The sequence below is a fragment of the Sesamum indicum genome, linkage group LG14, assembly GCF_000512975.1.
Source record: "Sesamum indicum cultivar Zhongzhi No. 13 linkage group LG14, S_indicum_v1.0, whole genome shotgun sequence".
In the NCBI taxonomy this organism is placed as follows: Eukaryota; Viridiplantae; Streptophyta; class Magnoliopsida; order Lamiales; family Pedaliaceae; genus Sesamum; species Sesamum indicum.
In genome coordinates this window covers 5641-31928 of record NC_026158.1, presented here as the reverse complement: position 1 = coordinate 31928, position 26288 = coordinate 5641, and the positions used below count along the sequence as shown (strand labels likewise).

The following is a 26288-nucleotide window of genomic DNA, read 5'->3' as shown; positions in this document are numbered from 1 at the left end:
TCGGATGCTGCATGTTTTGGAGCTGGCATCAACTGCTGGATTGATTGTGCTCTTCTTGGCTGCAATTTCTCTCCAATCTGGTATACACTTCTTGTAAGAGACGTTCCGCTTGAATATTCGGCACAGGGTCCATACTTCCTGTGAATTCAACAAGTGAAGTACATAGATTAGAGCGGTTTTTGATATAGAGTTTGAATCGATTCACAAAAAAAATAAATTCAAATGATCATATTTGAAATTATTCAGTCTGTCATATGTAAAATGTGAGATCTCATGTCCTAAAAACTAATGAGATTCATAAAACTCAAATGCATTCGTTGGTGATCCCTTTTTCGATCAGTTGAACTTTACAATGCATGGATTTTGAAGGCAATCCCCATGCCCAACGGGCTTGCAGGCTTGTGCGTGACAAATGGTATAATTCGAAATGAGGGTTTTAAAAACAAAATCGAACTAATTATTGACTAAATCACTTACCGCTTCTTGAGCAACGCTCTTGATGTCAATGTGTTTGGTCCTCTTGTCGTGGGAGGCCGGGAGGCGAAACTCGTGCATCATCCAATCGGTTTTGGTACCCTTTCCGGCGCTTCCACGATAATACACCAGCGACTTCTTCAGCCCAATACAATCACGGCCTTCTCCCCCCGATGAATATATGGGTCTGTCGATACCCGTCGCCTTCCAAAAACCCGAACCCGTCACCCGATTGGGTCTTATGCTGTTCCTGTATTTTCTCCCTCTTTTGCAGAAGAAGTACCACTCTTTGTCCCCTACGTTACTGGATTCTGACATATCAGTTTAAAGACAGTTTGTCACGAGCTAGGACACATGTATACTAAACAGGAAACATGTATTGTATTAATCTTGTATTTTCAGGGACTCCTATGATTATGCCCAAACAGTTCTATGTTAGTTAAGTTTAATTAATATAATTACTAACTATAACCTGTCCGCTTCTCGAACAAGCTTACGATCAACTTTATATATAACTCCGTTCTTGTTTCTAATAGTTTAAATTTCGACAACATGGTCGACGTTCAGAACGTCTGATGTTATATTTTTTGCAACTGAATAAAAATGTAATTATACTGTGTCTAATTACCAAAACATTGTGTGCAATCATTGATCGCGGACATGTTCATAAAAAATGAATAGCTTCGTAGAATTAAAACTAATTTTGTTTCCGACCAACATCTCAGTCTGTGGTTCTCTTCCATGTTTACCGTGAAAAACTGAACTGACTAAATCAAACCTACGACAGACGTTCTTACCAAAATTCATTAGTTAACCAAAACCTGAAAAGCGAAACAAAAACTCGACGAATTAATCAAACACGTGTAAACATACTTGGAAGATCCCAGGGATCGTACTTGTAGATGTCAGCCTGCTTGATGAGCTCGATACTTATCGGTCTCTTCTCGACCTTCCGTCTAAGATAAAACCCCACAAGCTCATCGTCAGTCGGGTGAAACCTGAACCCTGGAAGCGGGGCATCATCGTCCCGTTCCTTATCGTCAGCAGTAGTAATCATGCTGCTGCTAACATTTTCCAGTTCCATTGTTGTAGCAATCGGAATTTCCAAATACTTGGGGTTTTGTATTGGTTCTTACAGTGGGAATATGGGCAGCAGCAACCTTAAGGTAACAAACTTTTGTAATTAGGAAGAACAATAATTCATACTAGTATATAAATACAAAGTAATGAAAGGTGGTGATGTGGGGAGCTCATGATCAGCGGCCTATATTATATTTGGTCAAGTCATGAATATTGACTTGGGGGTTGATGGGGCCCAGGAGCTTCTGTCTGTTTTTGAAGCGGTCTTCAGTCTTTTATTTCGACATCATCAAGTAATAATACGAGGAACAAACATTATATTAAAATGAAAGGGAAGAAATATAAAGATGGAGGGTTGCCAATTCAGCAATTTGCTGACGTGGGCTGTGCGTCAATCTGTCTATTTCAGTGGCTGCTATATTTTACACAAATTCACTAATTTTGTGTTTTAATTTCGTTAGATAAAATCTTGCTTGATTGATAAGGTTAAAAAATTATAACTAAAAATATTGTGAGTTTGATCATTTCGAGAAACGTTGATGTGTTTTAAAATATAATAGATGGTTTTTTTTTTATTTCGTTAAATGTATTAACTAATTAATTTAAGTTATTAATGTGTTGAATTAGCCTTAATCTAAATTTGAGTATATTATAAAAAATAATAATCTCACTATCATTATGGAAAGACCGAAAATATAAAAAATACTAAATAAGTACCTAAAAAGCATGTAAAAAGAAAAACATGTCAGGGGTCGATCGTCGACCAAAACCCTAAGAACAGAAGAGGGAGAGGATCGAAGAGGGGTGATATGGGACTTGGTCACGAGTCTATTTTTAGTTATTGCAATTTGTTATTTACTATTTTTAATATATAAATATATTGATTAAATCGATATAATGTCTTAAAAATTAAAAAAAATCCAATTGTAGACACTACAAAAAAATGAACGTTTTCCAACATTAGAATATATTGTCCTAAAAATGTCAATATATGATTTTAATAATAGTTATTAGTCTAGTACAATAATATTTATTGATTAATTATAGATAATTGAAAAAGTAATTATTAATATTTGAAATTCATAATATAATCATAATCCATAAAAAAAGAAAAGAAAAGCTATATACAATTATTGAATGATTGATTAAGCATTGATGAATGGGATTAGTCAAACTCCAAAAAAGTCCCAAATCAAAGATATGGTCTTCAAATTGAACAATTGTGAGTGTACTTAGAATGCCTCTACTTCTTCATTCAACTTGTAATTTCCACTCACTGACTAATTATTCCATTTGTGATCAAACATTCTCGTTTCTCATATATCTATGTGTGCTTCCAGAAGCCGCATCATCACATTTCTTCACCTAGAAATCAAACTTCCTAAGGCTAACTGCACTTTTCATTCCATTATTTATAAGATTTTTAAATTTAGTTTCGTAAGTTTGAAAGCTTCTCATTTTAAATTCACCCATTGAGAAATTTACGAAAAAAAGTTATCTGCAAGTCACTCAGCCGTTTCTTCTATTTTGAAAAGATAACGGTCAAATGACTTGCACGTAGTTTTTTTTTTTTTATTAAACTCATAAATTCACTGAAAGTCAAACAAATATCCAAACGTCTGGTGAATTTTAAATTTATAATTTCAAACTTATAAGATATTAATCTTAACCATCCGACTAAGATACCATTCTTGGATTTATATAGGTCCAGTAAGAGAATTTTTAATTTATTGACCAAAAACATACAAGACTTGAATCAAACAAATTCAAAATTATGGATTTAAATTTCATTATATGTATACGTATAAATATTTATTTGGCTTTCTATAAATATATTATAATTTATTTAATTATTTTGACTTATATTGATGTATGTATGAATTACATCAACATATTAATTAATTTATTAAAATATTGATATAAATTATAGAAATTAATTTAATTTCTACTTGAAAATGAGAAGGGGAAGAACAAGTCAAAATGATAACATATGATGATGTCAATTGCAGGTAGAAAATGTTTGACTTTCCTTTTCTTGGACCAGGCAACCTCCATCTGCCCTGCTCTTAATATGTAATACAATTTATTTTTTTTATTAGATTTGGAAGGAACAATTTAAATTTAAAAGATATATATTTCAAATATAAAAAAAAAAATGAAATTCATCGTAACAATTGAAGGGTTTAGATTTGTTATTAGGGTTTCAAAATCCTTAATTTAGGATCGATCGATGCAAATAATAACCTAATTTTATTATAATATCTATTATTTTAAATTAAATTAAAATTAAAATATTTAAATTTTATAAACTCATATAAAGAAATATTGGGTTCGAATCTTATAAATGGGAAAGTACTCTATGTTTATAGTATTTTTTTCTTTACGTTTATTTTGTTTTGACGCATAATTTAATTTAAAATAATTGTTGTATGAAATGAAGGTTGCATGCCAATGAGGCTTAAGTTAATTGACGAAATTAAGATCCTATGACGTTAGAGATCATGAGTTTGATTCCCGTTTTATGCATAGGATGTTGTTTTTACGATTGTAATAATTTATTAGATATTAATATTCGACATAAATAATTGTAATCAATTTATTTTAATTAATAATAATAATTAAAAAATAATAATAAAATGAAGGCTACGTGCATTTCACATGAACCTGGCTGCAACCTGAGCTGTGTGTAATTTTATGTTTATATATAAATGATTGTTCCAATTACTATTATTTTTATTAGATATTGTATATTTAAAAGTTATCGACATACTTGATTAATTTTAATATTCTAATATGTATATATACCAATATTTTTAATATTTAAATAAATATATTTCTTTTAATTTGCAAAATTAAATGCTTGTTACTTTGCCAAGTACAACTCTAAACTACACCAACAATGTAACATAAGGAAATCATCGTGAATAAAAAAACGGCGTTGATGTCTTGGTCTAATGATAAAAATAAAATTTCATAATTAAGTTGAGGTTATGAGCTCGAGTCCCATTGAATATGTAGCTCGGTATCATCTCATTTATATGATTTTATTGTTCTTAGTCGTATTAATATATTAATCGAATAATAATGTATTAATTGAAGTAATAATTTACTGAGATATTAATTTAAATTTGTAACCATCACTTCAAAAAGAGAAAATGATGTTGAAATAGTAGTTGGAAATAATGGTAAATCTAACAGTGGTCTGGTCTGGTCAACTACATATTTGTTTTTAGCCGTCCGAAGAGGTAAACCTGATTATGATTTTTTTTCTGGAAGGTCTATTCTTATTCCATTTCCACCTTGCTTGACTTTTTGGCTCACTCATACGTATTATTATTATTATTATTATTATTGTTATTATTATTATTATTATGCACACACATCTACAGTCGTGGACTTGAGCCTGTAATCTTTTATTTGTGAGGTGTCAATCTTACTGATCGTGTTTTTAGAAAATTAAAAATAAAATATAATTTCATTAACTAATTCAAATATATTCTCGTATTAATGAAAAATTTCATGCAAAAATTCATATTACCTAATCTCGTTCTTCTTTTGTCTGTCCTTGTTTTGGGGAAGTATGGACTAGTCTCAAACTTGTATATACCAAACTATAAAATAATAGTGGTAAAAGTATGGTATCGTACGTAGACTGATCGTATACGTACAATACCCAATCAAATCCTATTTTTCCCGACAGACGTAGCTTCTTAATATTCTTACACCTCACTTCCCAAATAGAATACAGACACTCCCAATTGTCCGTTGAACCTACTCTCCAATCTAACTTCCTTTTTTAACTTTTTCTATAATCTTGAAATATTAATTAATAATTGATATATAGTATAGTATACCTTTGCTTATTCAACATCACATCAATAAAAATAGTACAAATTAATTAATTCATCAAGAACACAAAAAATGAAAATAGTGTTATTTTATTTTTATTTCTATGTTTTTTTTTTTTACCATCGTTGGATTTCATCTAACACAATTACATGCCAATTTTATTAATAATAATCTACGCTTTCATATTTATTCAAATTTATGACTTGTATCTTATATTTGGAAATTAATAATTCAAATTCTAAATATTTTTATCGTCTTCTCTAACATTTCTTCACCCACCCACTTTCGATCGCCACCAGCAACCCACCGGTGACGACTAGCCTTTTGGCCGCTCCCTCCTCTACTCCGTCTTTGTTTAAGCAAATTTGGAACGCATATCTATACCAAATAATATTCGTTTATGATGTAAAAATAATTTTATACTTAAAAATCAAGAAAAATTGCATGCTGCACGCCCTCGGCCATAGAAAGATACATTTTTTTTTTTTTTGCATTTTTTTTAATTTAAAAAAAAGGCATAAGGAGCTAATTTGAATTTTTAGTTTACAAAGTGGGAGGACAAATTGGTATTTTACACTTTGAAAAACAATATTAATGTTAAAAATAAAAATAATAAAGAATGAGTGAGAAAAGATATTGACAAATCTCGTGGGAAGACTTTGTGGGAGAGATGGTCGAGAGTCAGTGATCCAGTACCGCAAGTCAGAAGACCCGCCTCTCCCGAATGGAACAGGTCAAAGTCCATGGTCCATACAAGACTCGCCAGATGGGTCCCACAATTTGACATGATCTTATTTCTAATTTAAAAAATTTCTACTCAAATCAAATTCTATTGAATTAAACCTTTCATAAAATATGTGTGATATATTTATCATGTAATTGGTCAATTTTTTGAAATGTACACTAATCATACAATAAGTATATTACACTTGTTATATAATTGGTTCAGGTACGATCAAATCTAATCTGTGGTAGAATTTTTCAGACCTATTTTCTATTTTCAATCATATCGGAATCCATACAAAATTTAATCTCAACCATATATCACGAATTCTAAATTGTCATTTTTGTGATCATAAGCCATATATGTACTGGGAAGGAGCTGGGTCGGGACGCACGACGCTGCCATAAGATTTTGCTCTTATATAGATTGTGAGTCATCAGATTAACATAGAGTAATTGCATCGAGTTCTCCTAAAGTTTGAAATAATTACAAACACTCATTGTTTGAAAAATTATCATTGTCTCTTGTAATGTTTTATAAAATTATATGGAGGTTTGAAACTGTCCACTTTGTTCTTACTGTACCACTAGTGTACTACGAATATAGCCTTAACATGTCATCATTACCTTTTAAAAGGAAATGGCAGTTGTTAATCCCATCATTGGGAGCAATGTGGGCTTGCAACTTATGAACGACCAATCAACCTTACACGGTGTTCTTTGTCTCGTCCTACACCTACACTCACTCGGACACGATTGATCTGAATCTCCAAAAAAGCATATCAATCAAACAAATATTTTCTTAAATAATTTTGAAAAAAGATTTCTTTTATCTTATGATTCCGGAAAAATCAATCCACCAAACTTTCAAGAAGGATTTTTGTATTGATTGGGAATGAATGAAAAGAAATGCTAAAACGTAACCAAAAAATACTATACTAAATAAAAATTTTGAATTTGAATTCTACGTATGGGGGTATTGGTAAATTTATATAGTAGTTTGCAATTTAGTTTATTAATCCGTGCATTATAAAATTATTGATGTACTTGATAAATTTAATATCTTAATATGTTTTATAATATAATTGTTTGTGTTTATAAAAGAAAATAAATAAAAGATTGTGGAATGTATGATTGGGACAACATCAATCAAAACAAAATGATTTATTTGTAGAAAGAAAAAAAGACATCTAGAGAGGTACCTAGTTGAAACAAATACGGGCAGCCGGCCATGAACAGAATTGTGGTCTAAGGACCTTGAACGCATCAACTCACAAAATATACATCAAATACGACAATCATAGAACTAATTAATTACACACACATGATGGTGGTAAGAAGACTTTGAAAGAGTCCGTTTTTAGTTTATCCCAACAACATATAAGCCGCAATTGTTGATGTAGTGTGAACCGGGCATGTACCAAAGAATCATGCCTTTTTTCCATTTTAATAATGATATTTCTCTACTTTTAATTAATCGCCAAAAAATAATATTATATATATGTATATAATTATTTTTTCTTAAATATACTTATGATGTATTCAAATAATTGTGTTTATAAGATTAAATTTTAATACTCAGTCTAAAACTTTACATATCTAAAGTTCATATATATGTCCTTTTCCTATTAAATGTTTATCTATACTAATTATAAAGGGTAAATTACAACAACTTCTTTTAAGATTTGGTATAATTACGAATATTGTGAACTGAACAAAATGCCCTTGTAAACTAAGAACTCTAATTTTATTTCTTTTTAATTTTTTAATGGACTAAGTGGATAATTTTTTTTATAGAGTTTCAATTCTTTTCCATCTACCCCGTAGGATTTTTTTATCTTTTTCAAAAAGACAAAATACAGTAAGAGCATAATTTCATACCTCCATTCAAGGATTACATAATTTTAACAAACATCACGGGGATATTTGTAATTTTTCAAATAATAAGAGTGTATTCGTAATTATGACAAATATCAGAGGAGATCGTTGTAATTTATTCGATTATAGAAGAAACTTATTTTGTGTCTAATGTAAAAGTGATTATATAATTTTTACATAATCTGCCCTTTACTTTTCCATGATGCACTAATTCTTTTTTCCTTGCGAAATGAATTTACTAATTGATTTTGCATGTAAGGATAATTCTCATACCAATTTTGAAATTACCTAAATTACCCTTTTCACCACATTACACGTCTTCCAACCCAATCGTCTCTCCAAGACCATGATGTAGCATTTTGTTTATAATTACAAGATTTTTATGCTTGCGAGGGTCACGTGCTGCTATTTCATATCTGTAAGAAGTGTGTGATTGAATATTAATCGGGTCAAGTTTTTTAGACCCATTATCTCTTTCTTGGATCTTTGGAATTTGCAGAAAATCATGGCCCAGAACTTTGTACCGTCTTACTGTTGGGCCACACTTTATATATTGTGTACCATGGGCAAAAAAATAATATAAAAAATATAAATTATGTTCTTTTAAAATGTGTCATAATTATTACTATTTTTTATTATTTAAAAAATTACAAATTTTTTCTTGAAATTAACAACAATATTTAACAAATATCCCTTGTGACAGCCCATTACAAGAGGTATTTATTAGACTACGATTAAATTAAGAGAAGTATTTGTAATTTTCAAATAATAAAAAAATATTTATAATTATAACTAAAATTAGAGAAGCAAGTTGTAATTTATTATATAAAATTCTAAAATGCCACCATGGTCGTTTTTTTTCTTTCCCTTTTTTTTTTTATATAATTTCTCATTTGCGAGGCAGAAAAGGGCAACCAACACGATGTTCCTTATTGCTTGATTGTCGAAAACCTAACTCCATTATTATAAAATGTTTGAATTGAGTGATAATTACTGTTCAAAAAAAGTGTACTCGTTACCTTAATTTTACAAAAAATACAAAAAGCATGAAAACCCAGAGCTCTTCATAATTAAGTCATGTATGTCTTCTGTCGAATATTAGAAAATTTAAATAGCAAAAAAAATTAAATCCTATAAAGAGGGAGAGAGAAGCGAGAGTGTGCGTGGATGTGTGTGAGAGGGGGTGTGTAAGTGAATGGATGGGGATACTTTAGTCATTTGACATATTAATTTTATATAACTTATAAGATCTTATAAAAAAATATTAGAAAATTTAAATTTTCTTTTTAAAGAGTTTACAAGATCTAAAACATCCCATTTTGAGATCTTATATGCTCCTTTTCAAAAAATTAAACAAACACTTTTTGAATTTATAAACTCTCAAAAATCTTATAAAATATTTTGAGAATTTAAAATGCGAATAAAATCCCCAAATCATACGAGTGGACGTTGTCTACGTGAATTTGATACTCGCCAAGGGGACCAATCTACACTATGATAGTGGATTCAAGAACACAAGTCGCCATCACACTCATGCCTTCAAATTTTTTCTACTCATTAAATTAGGGATATATATATATATATATATATATATATATAGTCCACTGTGAATTAATTACTTAGAGGCGGAATATATATTCAAAAAAGAAAGAAAATCAAGTTATAAATATCGTACATCATGTTACATACACATGTATACATCTATTTATATCTACATACGTATATTTACAATAACGTTTGTTGCATTCCAACTCGACATCCCATCGAATAAAATATATATGTCAGACACGTAACTGATTGTTGGGATTCGTTTAATTATGAGCATGCATGCCCATTTTAACTATATTTAAGGAATGTGTAATGTCTTAAAATTACGTGCATGTGTGTTGTAGATAATTAAGACGACATCGATATGTACGTAGTATAGTCATATATAGTTGGAAGTCAGCTTGTTAAATGGGAGCGATGGACAAATGTAATGAGAATGGAAATATTGTTGAGGATGTGATGAGTCCTACATTGGATTGGGAGATCTGTTGAGACAACAATTGACAAAGACTAGAGAGTAATGAAAATTGTAAGAGCTGCTGCTGCTTTGATCCCACTGACCTAACTCTCAAAAGGACAATCATCATGGATGCTTCCCATGTCTTGCTCCTTTCTTCTCTAACCCTTACACTGTTGCCCTGAAAACGACTTCACTCTTCTTCCATTACTTATACACACCACCACTTTCTTACTTATAATCATCAATTCCTCCAATTAAAAAAATCGAGTATTTTTTAATTTTTTTGGTTATTCTATTTATATATGATGAATTTATTTACACAATTTATCTTTTTCAATATGATCGTTGTGTTCAAGTATTTAATTATAGTTAAATTTAAAGATTCGATCGATGTTGCAGTTGTGTATAATTAGCTCAAATTTGTAACAGAACATATATATCACCATTTTTAGAAATTCTTCATCCATGGCCAAGAAACAACAATATACATGGGGCAAAATATATATTTTTTTAGTCCCATAAAATAAGAGTAGAATTTATTTTGGTACCACATCTATGGCAGGTGTCGCTTTTAGTCCCATGAAGCTCATAATCACGTATTTTTAGTCCCAAAAGTCATGTGCGTTGTGGTTCTGAAACTAAAAATACATATTTGGAATTAAAAGACGTGATTTTAAGTTTTATGGGACTAAAAGCGCCACCTGCCATAGTTGTGGTACACAAAAAAATTATGCCTTTATTTTATGAAACTAAAATGATATTTTGCCCATATATATGTATACAAATATATCTCCATCTATATATGGAAATTCTAACCCAAATCGAATTTGATAATACCCAAACCAATTATATGATAAGTGTAATGTATTTAATGTATGAAGATTGGTATACAGTTAAAAGAAAAGTGAATCAATCACATGAGAGTGTATCACATTTGCTGTATGAATGATTTGGTTCGGGTATACATAATCCGGATAAGAATTTTTGGTCCATGTATGTAGAAATGTTACCAAATGAATGCTAGTTTGGCAATGGTTCTCATTGATGAATTCATTTTTGTACAAATTAAGACAAGGGCTGCAACTAAATTGAAAATCCCTCATTCCTACACTAGTGTACACATACAATACATGCATGTCAGCCAGCAATGTAAGGCAAATACACAAGCCCACCCATGGCTGCTTGCACCCAATCATCATCACCATACATCATCTGCCAAAATACAAATTTAATACTAATTAAGATATGCTCGAGGAATACAAGAATATATACATACATATGTAAGGATAATGAAGTTCCAAAACAAACACAAACACACACATGCATACGGACAATTAGTTGAATATACCTGCGAGGATTGGTCGTGGCCGTAAAATGATGAACTGTTGTGTTGGTAAGAATTGTCAGTTGTGTTGATGACATTACAATTCTGATGATGAATATGTTCACAGGGTGGTTCGTTGTGCTTCGCGAATCTTCCGCGAATTCTTACACGCTTGTCCGCTAGGGTTTTGCGACAAGCATACTGAAACAGAAAAACATATATGTAGTTCAATATATTCAGATGATTAATTATTAAAGTATATATACGTAGACGATGAATGAATGAACTGTATGGTACGTATGTGTATACGTACCTTGATGGTCTTGTTGAAGTTCCTCTGGTTTCTTTTCTTCAAGTATCTCAGAATTCTGTCCTTCCTTTCTTCAACTGAGTATCGTCCAACCTTCACTTCCGATTCCTCCACTTCCGGTACTAATTGTTTCTTGTCTTGTGCTCCCTCTACCTGCTGTACGTAAATTACATAAATATTAGCGTAAATTACAACGTGCACCCCTAAAGTTTGGCATACCGACCCCTCGTTGTTTAAAAAATTACAGATACGTCTGATTAAATTATGTAATTCTTGTATGGAAGTTTGAAATTGTCAAATTGGCCCTTGTTGTAAGTTTTTCTTTTTTGGAAAAAATAAAAAATTATAAAAGAATCCGATAGTGGATGAAAACAAGTTGAGAATTGCAATAAAATTATTTACTTAGTTCATAAGAAAGCTTCATAAATTTTTTAAAAATATGTAAAATTATAATTCATATTTACACGAACATTTTGGTCAAACTTAAACTAAGGATTGGACTAATTGTTAGACGATCGTTAAAATCTAAAGGGTATTGATAATTTTTCAAACAATACATGAGTATTTGTAATTATGTCGATCCTAAAAGAGCTCATTGTAATTTATCCTAAATATTAAATATCCTCGATATTGTTGCTGCAAAATGTTCTTAGGTATATACTAATTTCTTCAGTTCATGATATCAACTCCTAGCTGGTACGTTAATTGTATTATAATTTGTTACATTGATCTCTCTCGTAGTGTGACAAAAACTAGTTTGGGCTATATATTTATATATAAACGTGTTACTAAGACATTATCAGTGATGATATATTTGACTATCAAATGCAAAAACACTTGAATGAACAAAAAAAAAAAAAAAGGTATAGTTATAACAAATTATTAATTAGTGAGAGAAAATGTATTTTTTCGTCTCATAACTTAAATTTTTTACACTTTTTACTCTAGTGGAATTCTCGAAAATAGTCCCATAACTTTAAAAAATGCTCACTTTAAGTCATTCAACAACTCCTGCTAGGTAATTGAAGGGGAAAAGAAAAATAAACATGTATATGTTACATGGCCGTTTCGATCCGTCTATTCTGAAAAAATAACGGTTACATGGCTTGCACGATTTTTTCAACAAGTGGACTAAAAGTGAGAATATTTTGAAATTATAGAACTATTTTTAAAAAATTTCATAAGTAATGAGACTGAAAATTTGTTGGGCCTAAATATGAAACGAAGAATACTATTCCCCTCGAGGGACTATGTAAAAATTGGCACTCATGAGATGCATTAATTAAATGACAATATAAAATACACTATATATTAACATCTTTCGACTAATTTAATTCATACAGTATAAAACTAACTTTTAAAGTATTATTATTAAATGATCAATGACATATATATATGTTATTCAAGTTGGATCACACTATTAGCATCAGTTAATGACACTATATATATGTTTTATGAGATTTTATTTTCATCCAACATTTACGACCATCGCTTATCAATGTCAGCAACTCAAGCGCAATTTTTTTGTTACTATTAAATTTATAAAATTAAACCTCGACAACTTTCATAAATACAGTAACATAATATATGTTGCTATTAATGTTATCTTCCTTTTGCAATGAAAGCAAATGATGCAAGAAGTCATACGTAACGTACCCAAATATTGTCAGCAATCGTGTCATAATTAGTAGTTGGCCATGACTCTGCAACAGCCATTAATCCACTGCAATCTTCTCCAGGCTGATTTCTGTAATTATTACAACCTGCGAAATCATAAAAGCCCATGGACAATGCTGCCAAGGAACCCCAATCCGGAACCCCGAACTGGTCAGGAAACGAAGTCACCGAAACTGGTGAGTTAATGTCAGAACTCATGAAAGCCGGCGCTGTCGTCGTGTTGTTGTTGAACATGTTTAAGGTTTCTTCGATGGTGGGATCTGAAAGTGTTGCCGGAATCGGGAGGCCGAAAAGTTCAGGGAGAAAAGCAGTGTAGTCGGAACGAGGGTTTGAAGCAGACATTGGAGAGATTGTGAAGTGTTTGGAGGGTATGTGAACAAGAAAGTGGTGGTGCTTTCAAGTGTATATTTATAGCATCAACAGTCTTTAAACAAGTTGCTTCATAGACCCTTTCTCTTTTTGTTGTACTAGATTTTTAATTTTTAATTGTAAATTTTATTGCATCTTTTGATCCATTTAATATAGAATAAATTAGGGTTTAACTCTATGTATTTCTATATAATATTATAAATAAGTAAATTACTCATTTATAGAAAAAAATAATAACAACTCACCCTTTATTTTTTAAAATGAAGTAATTTACCTCTCTATTTAAGGAGATAAATTGTTTTATTTTGAAAAACATAAGGAGGTAAATTGCTTTATTTTTAAAAATAAAAGGAGGTAAATTGCTCTTTTTTCATAGGGAGTAATTAATTTACTCATTTGCAATATCACAAGGGAGTTGCTTGCATTTTTTGGATATAATTATATTAATATTTCTTGAGGTTATGTCAAAATACATAAATATTTCTTGTATTTTGTAAAATTACAGCTACGAGGATTGCTACTGTAATATTTAGAAGGGGGTATTTGTTTGTAAACTTTGCCTCTGAAGAAAGGGAATAGATATAATTACAACTATAAACCTCAAAGGGTGTATTGTAATTTTGCAAAAAGTAGAAAATATTTGTGTATTGTAATCACAACTATAATCGTGTATTTTTTCATTCATGCAAGTCTTATTATCGTGTATGAGTCTATAATTATATTACTTAGTGGAAGCATTATTAAATTAAAAGTTTATTTTTCTATTAATATTTCAAAAAAATTAAATATGATATATATTAAGCAAAACAAAATTTATTATTATTTATAAAAAATAATTACTATTGACAAACAACAAATGCAACTGTAATAAAAAATAATATCATTTTAATATATGAGGAAAAAATAATCTTTAATCAATTAAATTTATTTTAGAAGTAATTTTTCGCAAAACACTATCTAATTTGGCTTTTGTTTGCTTTTTATTTTTTTTACAGACACTACCACTTTGTATTCTGTTGCAATTTTCAATTTTTTTTATAAAAATCACTTTTTTTAAAAAAAGAAAGTTTTCACAAACACTCCCTTAGTCTGCTGTAATAATAATTGTTGATTAGTTAAAAATTAATATTGATGATTGCATATAACTGTAACCGGTTTACTCGATAAAAAATAGTATAGCTTATAGCAATCAAAAAGTGGGAGAGAGGGGATAAAAATTTCTTACTCAAATTACGTTTGATCGAACTAAACTAATAACAGGTAAGTGTAATTATACTTGCTATGTAATTAATTATTTTTTTGAATTATACATCAATCACATGGCACGATTATTATATTTGTTATATAATTGATTTAAGTTTAACTAAATTCAATTTGAATTAGAATTTTCGAATCCGATATATATATATATATATATATATATATATATGGATATATATTGAGGCGAATGGAGGCTTTGTATTTATCCTCATGTGCCACTATTCTCTCACTGTTTAAAGCTGACTGCTTTTATAAGTTCCCAGTAAAAATCTGACCTGTAAAATGGGCTAAGAATATAAGCTGCAAAGATTTCGCATCAGGTGCAATCTCTTCCAAAAAAATAAAAATAAAATAATTCAAATCAGAATTTTGACCATATTAAATCAATTATTTTTGCATTTATTACACGATTAACAATTCTCTATAAATTGGATACTAATGTGTGATTAACGAAGAATGCTTGGGAAATACCAAAAAAGCCCTTCATTAAGGGCATTTCCGTCATTTAAGCGAGGATCCGCGTCTTTTCTGTTCGACCCGACCCGAATCCATCTGCTTCGAAGACTCGGACAATAATAGCCGTCCGATTGCGGACGCGGGTCGGTAACTCTGACCTGCTGAGCCCTATATATAGACTCGAAACGCCGTCATTAAAGGTACCTGTTATGCATTTATTGTGATCGAACTTTGAGATAGAACACTTTTCTCTCGATCAACCTAACTTGAGCATCGGAGGGTCATTGTTGGGGACGTGCTCGACGAGCTCACTTTACTTGTTTCATTATCAGGGGACCCGAAATCTGATCTTGGAAGAATACGTAATCTTTGTGGAGATCGAATCTCGAGATCGCATAATTCGACCTGGATCAGACACTAATTTATATGATAAATGCAATGTATTCAACATATCTAACAAATGTTTATTCAATTGAAAATATGTGTCAAAATATTAATAGTAAATAAATTCTCTCTCTCCCAAATCTTAAATTTTTAGATAAGCTAGTTGTTTGATGTAAGTATTAGCATCCGACCAAACAAGAGCTGTAGGTACAAATCTCGTCACCATCCATTTATAAAAGAAAAGTTTCAGGTGAGAGGGATGAGGAGAAAGGATGTGTTAAAATGTTAATATTAATCGATTTTTCTCTCTAAAAATTTAATATTTTCAGATGAGATGATCTTTTGAACATTTGGGCGCACAAGTATTTCCATTTCAATTCTTATTTGTTTCACCCAAGAAATTCTTTACGGAACCCAAGAAAAAATAAACCTTTTTTTTTCCCTAATTATTGAAAAAAAGAAACAATTTTCTACTTCTTGAAATATAAACTCTAAGGTGGAGCTTCAATTATTGGTCAAACTAATTAAGAATACAGGATCAATTAACACCCACCCAAAAAAAAGAAAAAATTCTTTCATTTTTATGTTTCTCAGTTTGGATTAAATATATTTTTAATTTGGTGTTTTTGCTCTTTCATTTATTAGGATAGTATTTATATCTCACGTCTATTTAAATTTTATGATTTTAATTCTTTTTTTTTTTGTTGGGGTTCACCTCCACCGACGAGATAGATGAACTTCGATGAGAAAATAACTAAAATCGCAAAAACTTAAAAAATGTTGGATCAAATACTATCCTATAAAGTTAAAAGACAAAATATTGGTAAAAATGAGCCAAGAAGAACAGTAATCCAAATTTTGGAAAGTCATGTGTGATGCAAGTGCTTTTTTAGACGTGAATGATGAACTCCGAAAAATGGGATTGAAATTACATAAATTAAAAAAAATACAATATTAAAATGCTATCCTCAAAAGTTAACAATCGAAAATGTCAAATAACTTAAATTACGGGTCAAAAAATACATTTAAGCCTTGTCAATTTTGTTATATTCATTGAGGCTGTTTATCAACTTCTTTTATCCACTCAGGAAAGTGAAAAAGTGTAGAGGGAGGGAGGGAATATGATGTGCTGATTGAATGCCAGGGAATACAGCTCAAACATCTTTCATGCCGTTTTATTGTATATCACTTTTAAATAATAATTTAATTTAATTGTATACTTTTTTTTTAAAAAAATACGTATATGGATGTGATATTAATACAGATGACACTAAAATATGATAAAAGAATGGAATACAGTTGCTTCTGAGAGAAGTGATCATTTGGGGCGTGGCTATTTTCCGCCTAAGAAACATTTTTGAGTAAAAGGAGAATAGAATATAATAGATGGTCGTACAGGCAGCTTTGTATCAGGTACCCTGACCGCCAAACCTTCTTTCTATCCCATCAAAAGATATATATATATATATATATATATATATGCTCTAACTTCACATATTAAATAATAACGTGTATAAAACGTGATCGAACAAACACACGCGTCTGTAAAGCGCCCTTCAATAACCAAAGAAAGTTGGTACAAACAAGTTCAAATTCTTACGAGAAATAATGGGACAAAATCATTAGTTAAAATTAAATTATTGATTCCATCTTCAAATGCAAACCGCGACATGATTGAATGCAGAACAAAATAAGATTATGTGAAAGAATAGGAAATAACAAAGGCCTGAATCAAATCTTTGATCGACTGCAAGTTTTTCTTCCCAACTTTTGCATCTCCTGTTTCAGTTGGACGGGAACAAGTTCATGTTCGCGCACGTTGCCTGGAGATTCATGTTAAGCCAATATTAGATTGAGGGGGCATAGTTGCTAGAGAATTTTAGCACTTTTCCCTTTTTTCCCCCTTTCCTTGGCGATGTTATGTTTAGTCAAGTATTCTCTGATACTGATAGTACGATTTACCTTTGTTTTGCTTGGACAAACAGAGATCTGCTGCTCATGGATTTGCCAATCTTTTCATGCAAACATAATTCTTTGCCCTCCAATGGGGAGTGCAACACAATCCCATCTGTATCAAAGGATCGACAATTATTTTTCACTTCGCATGCTAAGGGAAAATGACTGATTGGCAAGAATTGTGTCCGAAAATTGGATGTCTGCATATTTGCTGTAGAACAACAGGTAGTGCTCCGGATACAAAACATATAAAGTATCTACTCTGAAATCATTATGCTACCACTACATAAATGTCACAACTTCCAGTGAACATTTCATTGTTGAACTGCTGCAAGTTAGGTCACATATTGTCAGAGTCGCTTGAGGAGAAAAACCGCAACACCATATAACAGTCTATGGTTCATGCCAGAACTTAGCATTACCAAAGAAATCCCTCAACACACATTTCTTTAGGTACGCACAACAATGCATATGAAATCCTAAAACCACTCAGATTTTGGATGAAATAAGAACATGTGAGTCAAGGAAGAAGCAAGTAATAGGCAGAGGAACAAAGCAGAAGCTTCCAAAAATCTTCTCGACGTACATTACAGTGAGCAATCCATGTGAGTCGAGCCATATAGACTTGTCTCAGATGATTGGCAATGTTGAAAATGCAATTTTTATCACATGATTCCTTACTTTAAAGAAATATAGAGAGACTTGGCCTAGTAAGCTCTCTTCCTCAAGCTTAGTAGATTGCATTTTGTACAAATCTATTAACAACCAAAAAATCTAGAAGCAGTTATCCAGGGAGCCTCAACCAGGTATTGGTTTAACCTGATACAGAGTGCTTGTAATGCGCTGCTAAAATCACAAATGATATCTCTGCCAAAGAGAATGGTGCTCGTAGGCAGTATTCTCTGAGCTGAAAAGTCCAAGCTCTTCTAGTGCATGTTACGGTTGAGCAACCCTTGAAATGATATATACAGATCTTTATTATCTACCCCAAATATCTCTTCTGCTCTTCTCAGGGTCTCCTGAAAGGGTGAAAGGGAGGGAGGGAGAACCAAAAGAATTAGGAACAGACAGAGACATATTTTTTGGCAGTTAAATGTCGGATCGAATTTTTTATTTCAAATCCTATTGTATCTTCTATTCCATTTAATATATACACATCATATTTACAAAATCTTTCTGTAAATAAAATAGATGACGTGATTTTTGTACACATGGGATGTGTATATTAAATGCAACAGGATTTGAAATAGAAAACCTAATCTAATTCAAATGTTGATAGGTAAGTTTTTAATCACCTCACGAGATTGCCTTTGTGCATTTAGTTCCTTTATGTTGGCCAAAAATGCACTGAATTGCTCAAGTGATAAACGACTCCTGCATTCAACAATATAAACACATAACCAATAGGCAAAGCAGACCCTTAAAAGCTTATTCAGCCTAATTATGTTTACAGGCACCCCAATAAACAAAATTGAACATGTCAAACTCACCTGGCCTGGCGGAAGAACTCCTTTCCATCACTACGAGGAGTCCGAGCTACAAAGTTCCGGTAACAAAAGAAATAGAAATCAGGAGGAAGTCATGACAGGTAAAGATGCACACTGAAAACCCTTGATTTGTAAAAGGAAAAGATAAATGGCTCTCTGATAAACAAGAAAAGCGAGATTGTGATTGATCTCAATCAGGTACCAGATATAGATTAAAATCTTTGAAACTATTACAGACCTGGCAGTGGTCGTCCATGTGGAGGAGAGTTTGCTGCCGATGATTGCTGGCTTGATGGGAACCATGAAGAAAGTGAACCCCGTCCATCATATTGGGTTCTAGGAGAAGCAGGGTTGGAAGTTGTCCGAGGAGAATCAGCAACTGAGTACCCTCCATAGGAGACACTAGTAATTATTTTTGGAGTCCCGACAGGAGTAAATCTAGATGTTTTATATGGAGTCATAAATAATCTTTGAGCAGCTTGCTTAGAGACTGTAAACCAAAATAATTAGTAAAATCATTGCTCATTGCACAACCTCAAAACTGTATATCACAAAGATCAAGATTCAGGTAATACCATCATCATTTATGCTTGTGCTGTCAGTAGACCCACTATAAGAATGAATTTTTCTGTAGCCATTCGACACGTCATCTGTAATACATATAGCCATAATGGCATAAAATAAGTAATCACACATTGCTATAGGAAATAGACGGAAAGATGTAGTTGAGACTGTAAACAAGCATAACATTCAGAATATGACCAAACATGATAGCAGCGTTCCACATAATGTATTTTCAGAACTTAAATTACCATTTTTGGAGTATGCCATGGAAACTGATTGGTCGTAAGTGCCAATATCTACAGTTTCTGTTTGCTGGAAAGGTAATAATTGAAAGTTAATTCAAAATTTCAAACTTCAGAGCAGAGTAGTTCTGTTAAGAAATGATAGCACTTGGCACAGGTGGATAAACATTAAATTCTACAATCAAGAAGAATGGGAAAAACTAGGAGAGGTAAACATACCGGAGAATTTTCATCATTCAATGACTGCATCAATTGCCTCTTAAACGCTTCCAACTACCAGAAGAGCAGAAGTCAGTCCATCAAATAACACCAAACAGAACATTTGATCCCAAGGTACTAACATCATTTCAAAATAAAAAGGATGAGCAGTGCGACTGGACTTCGGGCATGGAACAGAATTTGCCTATTAGCCAGCTGTATGTCTAGGGACATAGTGTCTTGGAATTGGAACTTGTCAAAAAGGATATTAGTCAGAGCAACCACTTACAGTTCCAATTCCAATAACTAAATTCTACTTTGAAGAACACAGCCAACGAGAAAATAGTAGAAGATACTACAGAAATTTCAGTTTCGAAATACAAGATTTTCTAGGACATCTCAGAGCACCTAACCAGCAATCACGATTACTTATCAAGTGAGCCATAGATTTTGCATAAAAGCATTTTATTTTCTTTTACAGACACCAAACTGAAATACTTAGGTTTGACAGTTGATTAATTTCTTTAGCTCTTGCTTCTTCAATAATTCACTCACTCAAAATGAACCCATCATTGAATTTCCCTCATTATTTCAGAAAAAAGAAAAAGAACAGCAACAGAGCAGCTAAGACTACATGTTTGTCAATCATAATCTGAATGGAGAGAATATCTCAACTTCCCTTATCCACCAACAAGAAACATAGAAAACAAAGTGAAAATTCTCAACATCATTCTTTCCCAGTTAAGAACAAATTGTGATTGCAGCAAGAACAGAAGAAGTATTAATAGTTGTTCGGCACAGGAATACCTTCGCCAAATCACGACTGAGCTTCTTTGCAGTCAAAGCCAAGGATTCTTTCTCCTTCAATAGCTTCATCTGCAAAATAATCATCCAGGAAAAACTCAATCCATCAACTTCCGAATTACAAATTTTAAATCTTAAGTAAATATACAATACAATATTTCGAGGGGAAAAAAGAAACCAAGAGAAACCCAAAATTTGATCAAAACATAAGAATACATTATCTTCGTTCGCGATTCTCAACCGCAATTCCGCATCCTCATACGCACCCTCTAGCCGCGAGACCTTGTCCTCGAGCTCTCGGATGAGTCTGTCCTTGTCTTGGAGCTTATCACGGAGGCTCCCCGCCTCCGCCTCGAGATTAGTGACCCGCGACGCAATTGCCATGGACGTTATCTTACGAGCCAGATCCAGCTGATCGTAGGGGTCTATCGGTATGACCGCCAGAACCTCGTCAGGAAGGTCAAAGGCCAGTCCGACCCGGTTTCGGGCCCCGCCTTCGTGCGCCATGTGCCCAATACAAGCAGCCCTAATGTCCGCCAACCGAATTCCGGAAGATTAAAGAAATTCGGAGGATGATGGCCGGAGATTTGGAGCTTGTGGGGATCGATGTCTGAGAATTCTATGCTGGAATAATTCCTGTAATTAGGGGAATGTGAAAATGTAAATATACGGTGAGGTGGTGATGGAATACGTAGAATGCGGATGATTTGAAATTTTGGGTTTTCCCTCCTCCACTGTCGCTTTTTTAGTGTCTGGTCGGAAAGTGACATATATTGCTCTTTCTATCTCAAAATTCAATATTTTCATTTTTTTATAAATAATCTTTATGTTCAAATTCTTTGTTTACAATCAATCCAGATGCTTATTTACATCTATGTTACGATAGTAACTAAGTGCCACTAACTGTTAAATATTTATTTCTCTGATGTAATAACATGAATTAGTAAATACTTATTCATTTTCCAACTTCATTTAAAGTTACGTCAATTGGTGGAAAGAATAAATAGTTGGTCAAATTCGATACAACAAAGTTTATGATTAGTGCAAATATATAATTGTATAAATCAATTACTTCAATACTCCGTTTGAGTTGGCTTGAATTAAAAGTTCAACAAAAAGTTAAACCATAACGGAATTTAAAAAAGAAAAAAATTCAACAACATTCGACCTCTTTCATCTCCGATTCTGGTTCATGTCCAGCATGTCTACTTTTAAGCTATATGGCCAGTGACCAAACATAACACCACCAACATTTTTTGTTTCAATGTAGTAAAAGATGACAGCATGCACACAGGACGTGTGCTGGTAATTATTGGACTTACATACATTTCATTTCCTCTATTAAGCACTTCTAACTTATGAAAATGGATATACAAGATGACTCAAGTGCCAGGCAAGCAACACCCGTGTTCTGTTCGTACGGTTCCTTTGCATCCAGATGAGCACAGAGGGATTGAAGATGTTGTGCCATGACGTGCATTCAGATTACATCTCAGCAGAACACAATGGCTGGCATTCCTCATATGAGCCGGATCAGAGTTTTAAGGCAGAGTCTGTCTCTCCATGGTGTTTAGTAGCAGTTCACGCATCCAGTGTCAACAGGAATAGCAGGCACAACAGGGAGAAGCACATTTTAGTAACAGTCCACGCAGATAGTCAAAGCCAGATTAAGGGAACAGAAAATACAATTTCCACCAAGAGTTCAGATGATGCATAGAAACATTGGCTTTCTTCAACCAGAAGTAGCTTGACCTCTGGAAATGAACATAGACCTACTGAACTATGTCCTTTTCTTAACCAAATCATTTAACTGCCCTCACACCAACAGTTTTAACACGAAATCGATATTGAGGTTCAGAACCATCATCATCGTCATCATCATCTTCTTCTTCACTAGAGACATCTTCAACTCTGTCCCACCTCGAGTAGTCAAGATAAGAATGCCCCTTCGGCTTTGGAATTGTTTGCCAACCCAAGGACTTCTGAACAATTGTTTTCTGCGCGCTCTGATTTTGTGAGCTGACAATTTCAGTTATTGAACTGATGTTTCCTGATTTACTTTCTTTATTCTGTGCAGTTGCAGCATTATCATTTACGTAATTTTCTTGACCTCCAAAATTTTCCACCTCTTTGCCATCTTGTTTTTCCCACTCATTTTCTTCCAACTTCTCTTCATCTATGTGTTCATCATCTTCTTCAAGCTCTGCTTCATCTTCGGGTATCGTAGCAAGTGACTTTCCTTGAACAAGAAATACGACATCTTTTATTGACAAAGCACCAAGATTGTCTAAACAGATTCAAAAGAGTGAAAACTCTACAAAATTATTGTTTCCACAAATATATCAAAATGCAACAGAATTTAGTTAAACTCAATGGCTGATCCTGGAATAAATGAAAATGAACATATTAAGTTTTCTTTTGTTCATAAGAGATACATAGATGAAGAATATTTCTAGAGAAACAGTACATAATATTATCACCATCATACTAGAGAAATTTACAAGATTCCAAATGCATCAGAAAATAATAAATGAGAATGCAAAAACATAATGATTCGGGGGTCAGAATATATTCTAGACAATTTTTTCACAATGTCAAACACATGATTACTACACATGTAATATGTTGTTTAAGTCAAGCCATACTCTTAAAAGCGACAACTTCTAAGCAGAGAAGACAAAATTTAAAGCAACGCTTGCCTTATTGAAAAATAAATCGTTAACTAAAAGGAAAGCAGATTGAAGGAAAATGGAGTAACTACCAATTGAGTCTTCAGACGGGCTTGAAGGTTTCTATACACTTCTGATGATGGGTTCAACTCCATGAGCCGGTTGACATCAAAAAGTGCTGAATGGTACTCCTTTAGGGTCACCAGTGTTTGAGCTCGCAACATCAGTGCTCCAGTGTGGTTGTGATCAAGCTCCAGCACTGAGGTGCACTCTTTCGCAGCCTGTGATATTTGACGACATGGTAGGCACACATAAAGCATCACCATATCTTAGATGTATCACAAAGTTCTATCCATCCCCCCTCCCCCCATTTTTCGGAGGTCTGCTAAGATTTTGGACTATATGTTTTCTTGGAAAGGGCAAAATGGTCATCAATTGGCCTAACGACCGAAACGGTTAATGTAAGAGAAAGCATGATAATAATTGTCCCACTCGTAAAGTCTGTGGTAATAAACAGAATTGCAACTCACACAAGTAGATACAAACCAAACTTCCAAAAATCAGTTCAACTTAAAATAACCATAACGATCAGATGGACAATTAAACAAGTAACTTCATACGTGGTAGCTACCTTATCGAAATCGTGGAGTTTGAGATAACACGCAGCACGATTGCTGTGGAGAGCAATCTTCTGCGGCTTGGTCTTGGCCATGGAAAGTGCCTCTGTGTAATAATCCAGCGCCTCGGCATACTTGCCTTCCCTATACATCTGGTGCGCCCTCTCGATCCTATTGATCGTAGCCGATCCCGATGCCATCTCCGATCACAAATCTAACAGTAACAAATAAATCATGAACACAAACCCCGATAATTCACGGGAAACAAACAGCGATCTCAAGTACCCCAGAAGCAATTTCAGCCTAATCAGCTGTTAGAAAACAAATAAAATTTAAGCAAAGAATTTACGAATTAATTGAGAGATCAGCAAGGGAATCAGATGAAAATAAACGTTTTCTGTTGCAGTGTTTGTGGGATAAGAAATCAGAGACTGAGGGAGGACGAGGAGGAGGAGATAACTAGGCGAAGGAATTAGAAGGTTGGGGCATGGCGTGGCATTGCCGCGTGGGGTGGGGGGTATGGGTTTTGGGGCGGGAGTGCAATTATAGGGGCTCCACATGTGACCTCGATTATGTTCAAATCATTTCTTGATCCAACAAAATGACAAATTTCGGGTCCAAATAATGGAGGTTCCGACCCGCCTTCTCGGGTTGGGCCGCCCGTTGTAGTGAAAAAGGATGTTGCTCTTTCAAACGTAGTAGTCAAAAAGGATGTTTGGTATCTTATGTATAAATTATATAAACTTACATATTATATATAAATATAATATTTTTATAAATTAAAATAATTATAGAAATAGTTTATAAATATTTAATGTATATACATAAGTAATTAATACATATTCTAAAATTTTTAATATTTTAATGTCTAAAACATTCACATAATATTTTTTTTAAAAAAATTAATCCTTTTATAATATTATTGTCTCATATTTATAAAATTACGATAGTATTTTTTAAAAAATTATATTTTTTAATATTTTAAAATTATTAACCTGGCCTGCCCGACCCAACTTGGCATGTCTCAAGTTAGGACGAGTCGTGTTTGGGTTTTGACAAACTCACTCTGAATTCGTCCCGTTGCTATTCCTAATCTCTCAAAGGTTGTCTAGCACGGTTTTCTTTTTTTTTTTTTCTGTTTGTTTTATAAGTATCTTATTATATTAATATCTCAAGACGGTGATTATCTATTGAAATATCAGCAAAGTTTGGAGCATATAATCTAAGTTATAGATTTTCCTTGATTAATTAATATTTGATTGAGGCAATGTTGGACTTTTTTGTCAAATTAATGAGAGAATTTTGTTTCATCCGTTTATTGTAACGTGAATTTACTGATTGAATTGAAATATTATTCAATTTATTAATATGGATATAATTAAAAGAAAATGGGATAATTACACTCTCTTTTCCTGATGGTTGGTGTAATTACACGTACATTTTCTGTGTTTTGAAAAATTACAACTAACACTCTTAAGGTTTGATTTCACCTAACAAATAAGTTCACCCTGTTTGCCAAAATTAACTAAATTTGTTAATATTAACAAAAAAATTGAGTGAAAATTGATATTTACCCTCAATTAACTTATTACAAACTTATTGCAAGTCAAATAATTTTTTTCGAATTAAACTACCCTCATAACAGTGAAGATATACCTTCTCACATGCATTAATACGTGAAAACGTATGGGGATAATTTGATTATAAAAAAAACTTTTGACCTCCTATAAGTTAGTAATAAGTCAATCGGGGATGAATATAGATTTTTTTTATTTATTTTTGTTAATATCAACAAATTCGATAAATTTTGACTAACATAAGGATTTATTTGTTAGACGAAAGTAAACCTCAGGAGTGTTGATAACTTCATGAAACTTAACTCTCTTCCAAAAAGTTAAAGCTAGTGTTTTCTTCCAGTAAATGAATCATTCACTTTCTAAAGAAGAGCCAAAAGAACAG

The 26288-nt window shown here is 32.5% G+C and overlaps 4 protein-coding genes across 4 annotated transcripts in view; all 4 read right to left on the bottom strand.

Moving 5' to 3' along the window:
- Positions 1-1663, bottom strand: part of LOC105176620 (transcription factor JUNGBRUNNEN 1) — a 1903-nt gene extending 240 nt beyond the window's left edge. The window contains exons 1-3 of the mRNA XM_011099494.2: positions 1348-1663; positions 478-785; positions 9-138 (exon numbers count right to left, since the gene is read on the bottom strand). Of these exons, the coding sequence (XP_011097796.1) occupies positions 9-138; positions 478-785; positions 1348-1558 (649 nt within the window). The 5' untranslated portion in view covers positions 1559-1663. The remainder of the gene's footprint in view (positions 1-8; positions 139-477; positions 786-1347) is intronic.
- On the bottom strand, positions 11045-13672 carry LOC105176514. The gene is made up of 4 exons (XM_011099334.2): positions 13303-13672; positions 11650-11802; positions 11361-11537; positions 11045-11224 (listed from the first exon to the last, which is right to left on the bottom strand). The coding sequence occupies exons 1-4, from the start codon at positions 13663-13665 to the stop codon at positions 11150-11152; spliced, it is 768 nt and encodes a 255-aa protein (XP_011097636.2). The 5' UTR covers positions 13666-13672; the 3' UTR covers positions 11045-11149.
- Positions 18312-21809, bottom strand: LOC105176513 (uncharacterized protein At4g15545). The gene is made up of 9 exons (XM_011099333.2): positions 21260-21809; positions 21047-21115; positions 20261-20314; positions 20048-20111; positions 19811-19885; positions 19474-19725; positions 19239-19284; positions 19044-19122; positions 18312-18767 (listed from the first exon to the last, which is right to left on the bottom strand). The coding sequence occupies exons 1-9, from the start codon at positions 21548-21550 to the stop codon at positions 18675-18677; spliced, it is 1023 nt and encodes a 340-aa protein (XP_011097635.1). The 5' UTR covers positions 21551-21809; the 3' UTR covers positions 18312-18674.
- Positions 22196-24850, bottom strand: LOC105176512 (FK506-binding protein 59-like). Its single transcript, XM_011099331.2, has 3 exons — positions 24344-24850; positions 23805-23993; positions 22196-23277 (listed from the first exon to the last, which is right to left on the bottom strand). The coding sequence occupies exons 1-3, from the start codon at positions 24527-24529 to the stop codon at positions 22846-22848; spliced, it is 807 nt and encodes a 268-aa protein (XP_011097633.1). The 5' UTR covers positions 24530-24850; the 3' UTR covers positions 22196-22845.

Excerpts from the sequence above, each read along its gene's own strand:
- LOC105176514 (XM_011099334.2), bottom strand. The coding sequence starts at position 13,665 with ATGTCTGCTTCAAACCCTCGTTCCGACTACACTGCTTTTCTCCCTGAA. Across the intron at positions 11,803-13,302 it reads CGATTGCTGACAATATTTGG|CAGGTAGAGGGAGCACAAGA; the intron begins GTACGTTACGTA and ends ATTTACGTACAG. Across the intron at positions 11,225-11,360 it reads GCCACGACCAATCCTCGCAG|ATGATGTATGGTGATGATGA; the intron begins GTATATTCAACT and ends GTATTTTGGCAG.
- LOC105176513 (XM_011099333.2), bottom strand. The coding sequence starts at position 21,550 with ATGGCGCACGAAGGCGGGGCCCGAAACCGGGTCGGACTGGCCTTTGAC. Across the intron at positions 21,116-21,259 it reads GAATCGCGAACGAAGATAAT|ATGAAGCTATTGAAGGAGAA; the intron begins GTATTCTTATGT and ends ATTATTTTGCAG. Across the intron at positions 20,315-21,046 it reads TCAGTCGTGATTTGGCGAAG|TTGGAAGCGTTTAAGAGGCA; the intron begins GTATTCCTGTGC and ends CTCTTCTGGTAG.
- LOC105176512 (XM_011099331.2), bottom strand. The coding sequence starts at position 24,529 with ATGGCATCGGGATCGGCTACGATCAATAGGATCGAGAGGGCGCACCAG. Across the intron at positions 23,994-24,343 it reads AACTCCACGATTTCGATAAG|GCTGCGAAAGAGTGCACCTC; the intron begins GTAGCTACCACG and ends CAAATATCACAG. Across the intron at positions 23,278-23,804 it reads CCCGTCTGAAGACTCAATTG|TCACTTGCTACGATACCCGA; the intron begins GTAGTTACTCCA and ends GTTCAAGGAAAG.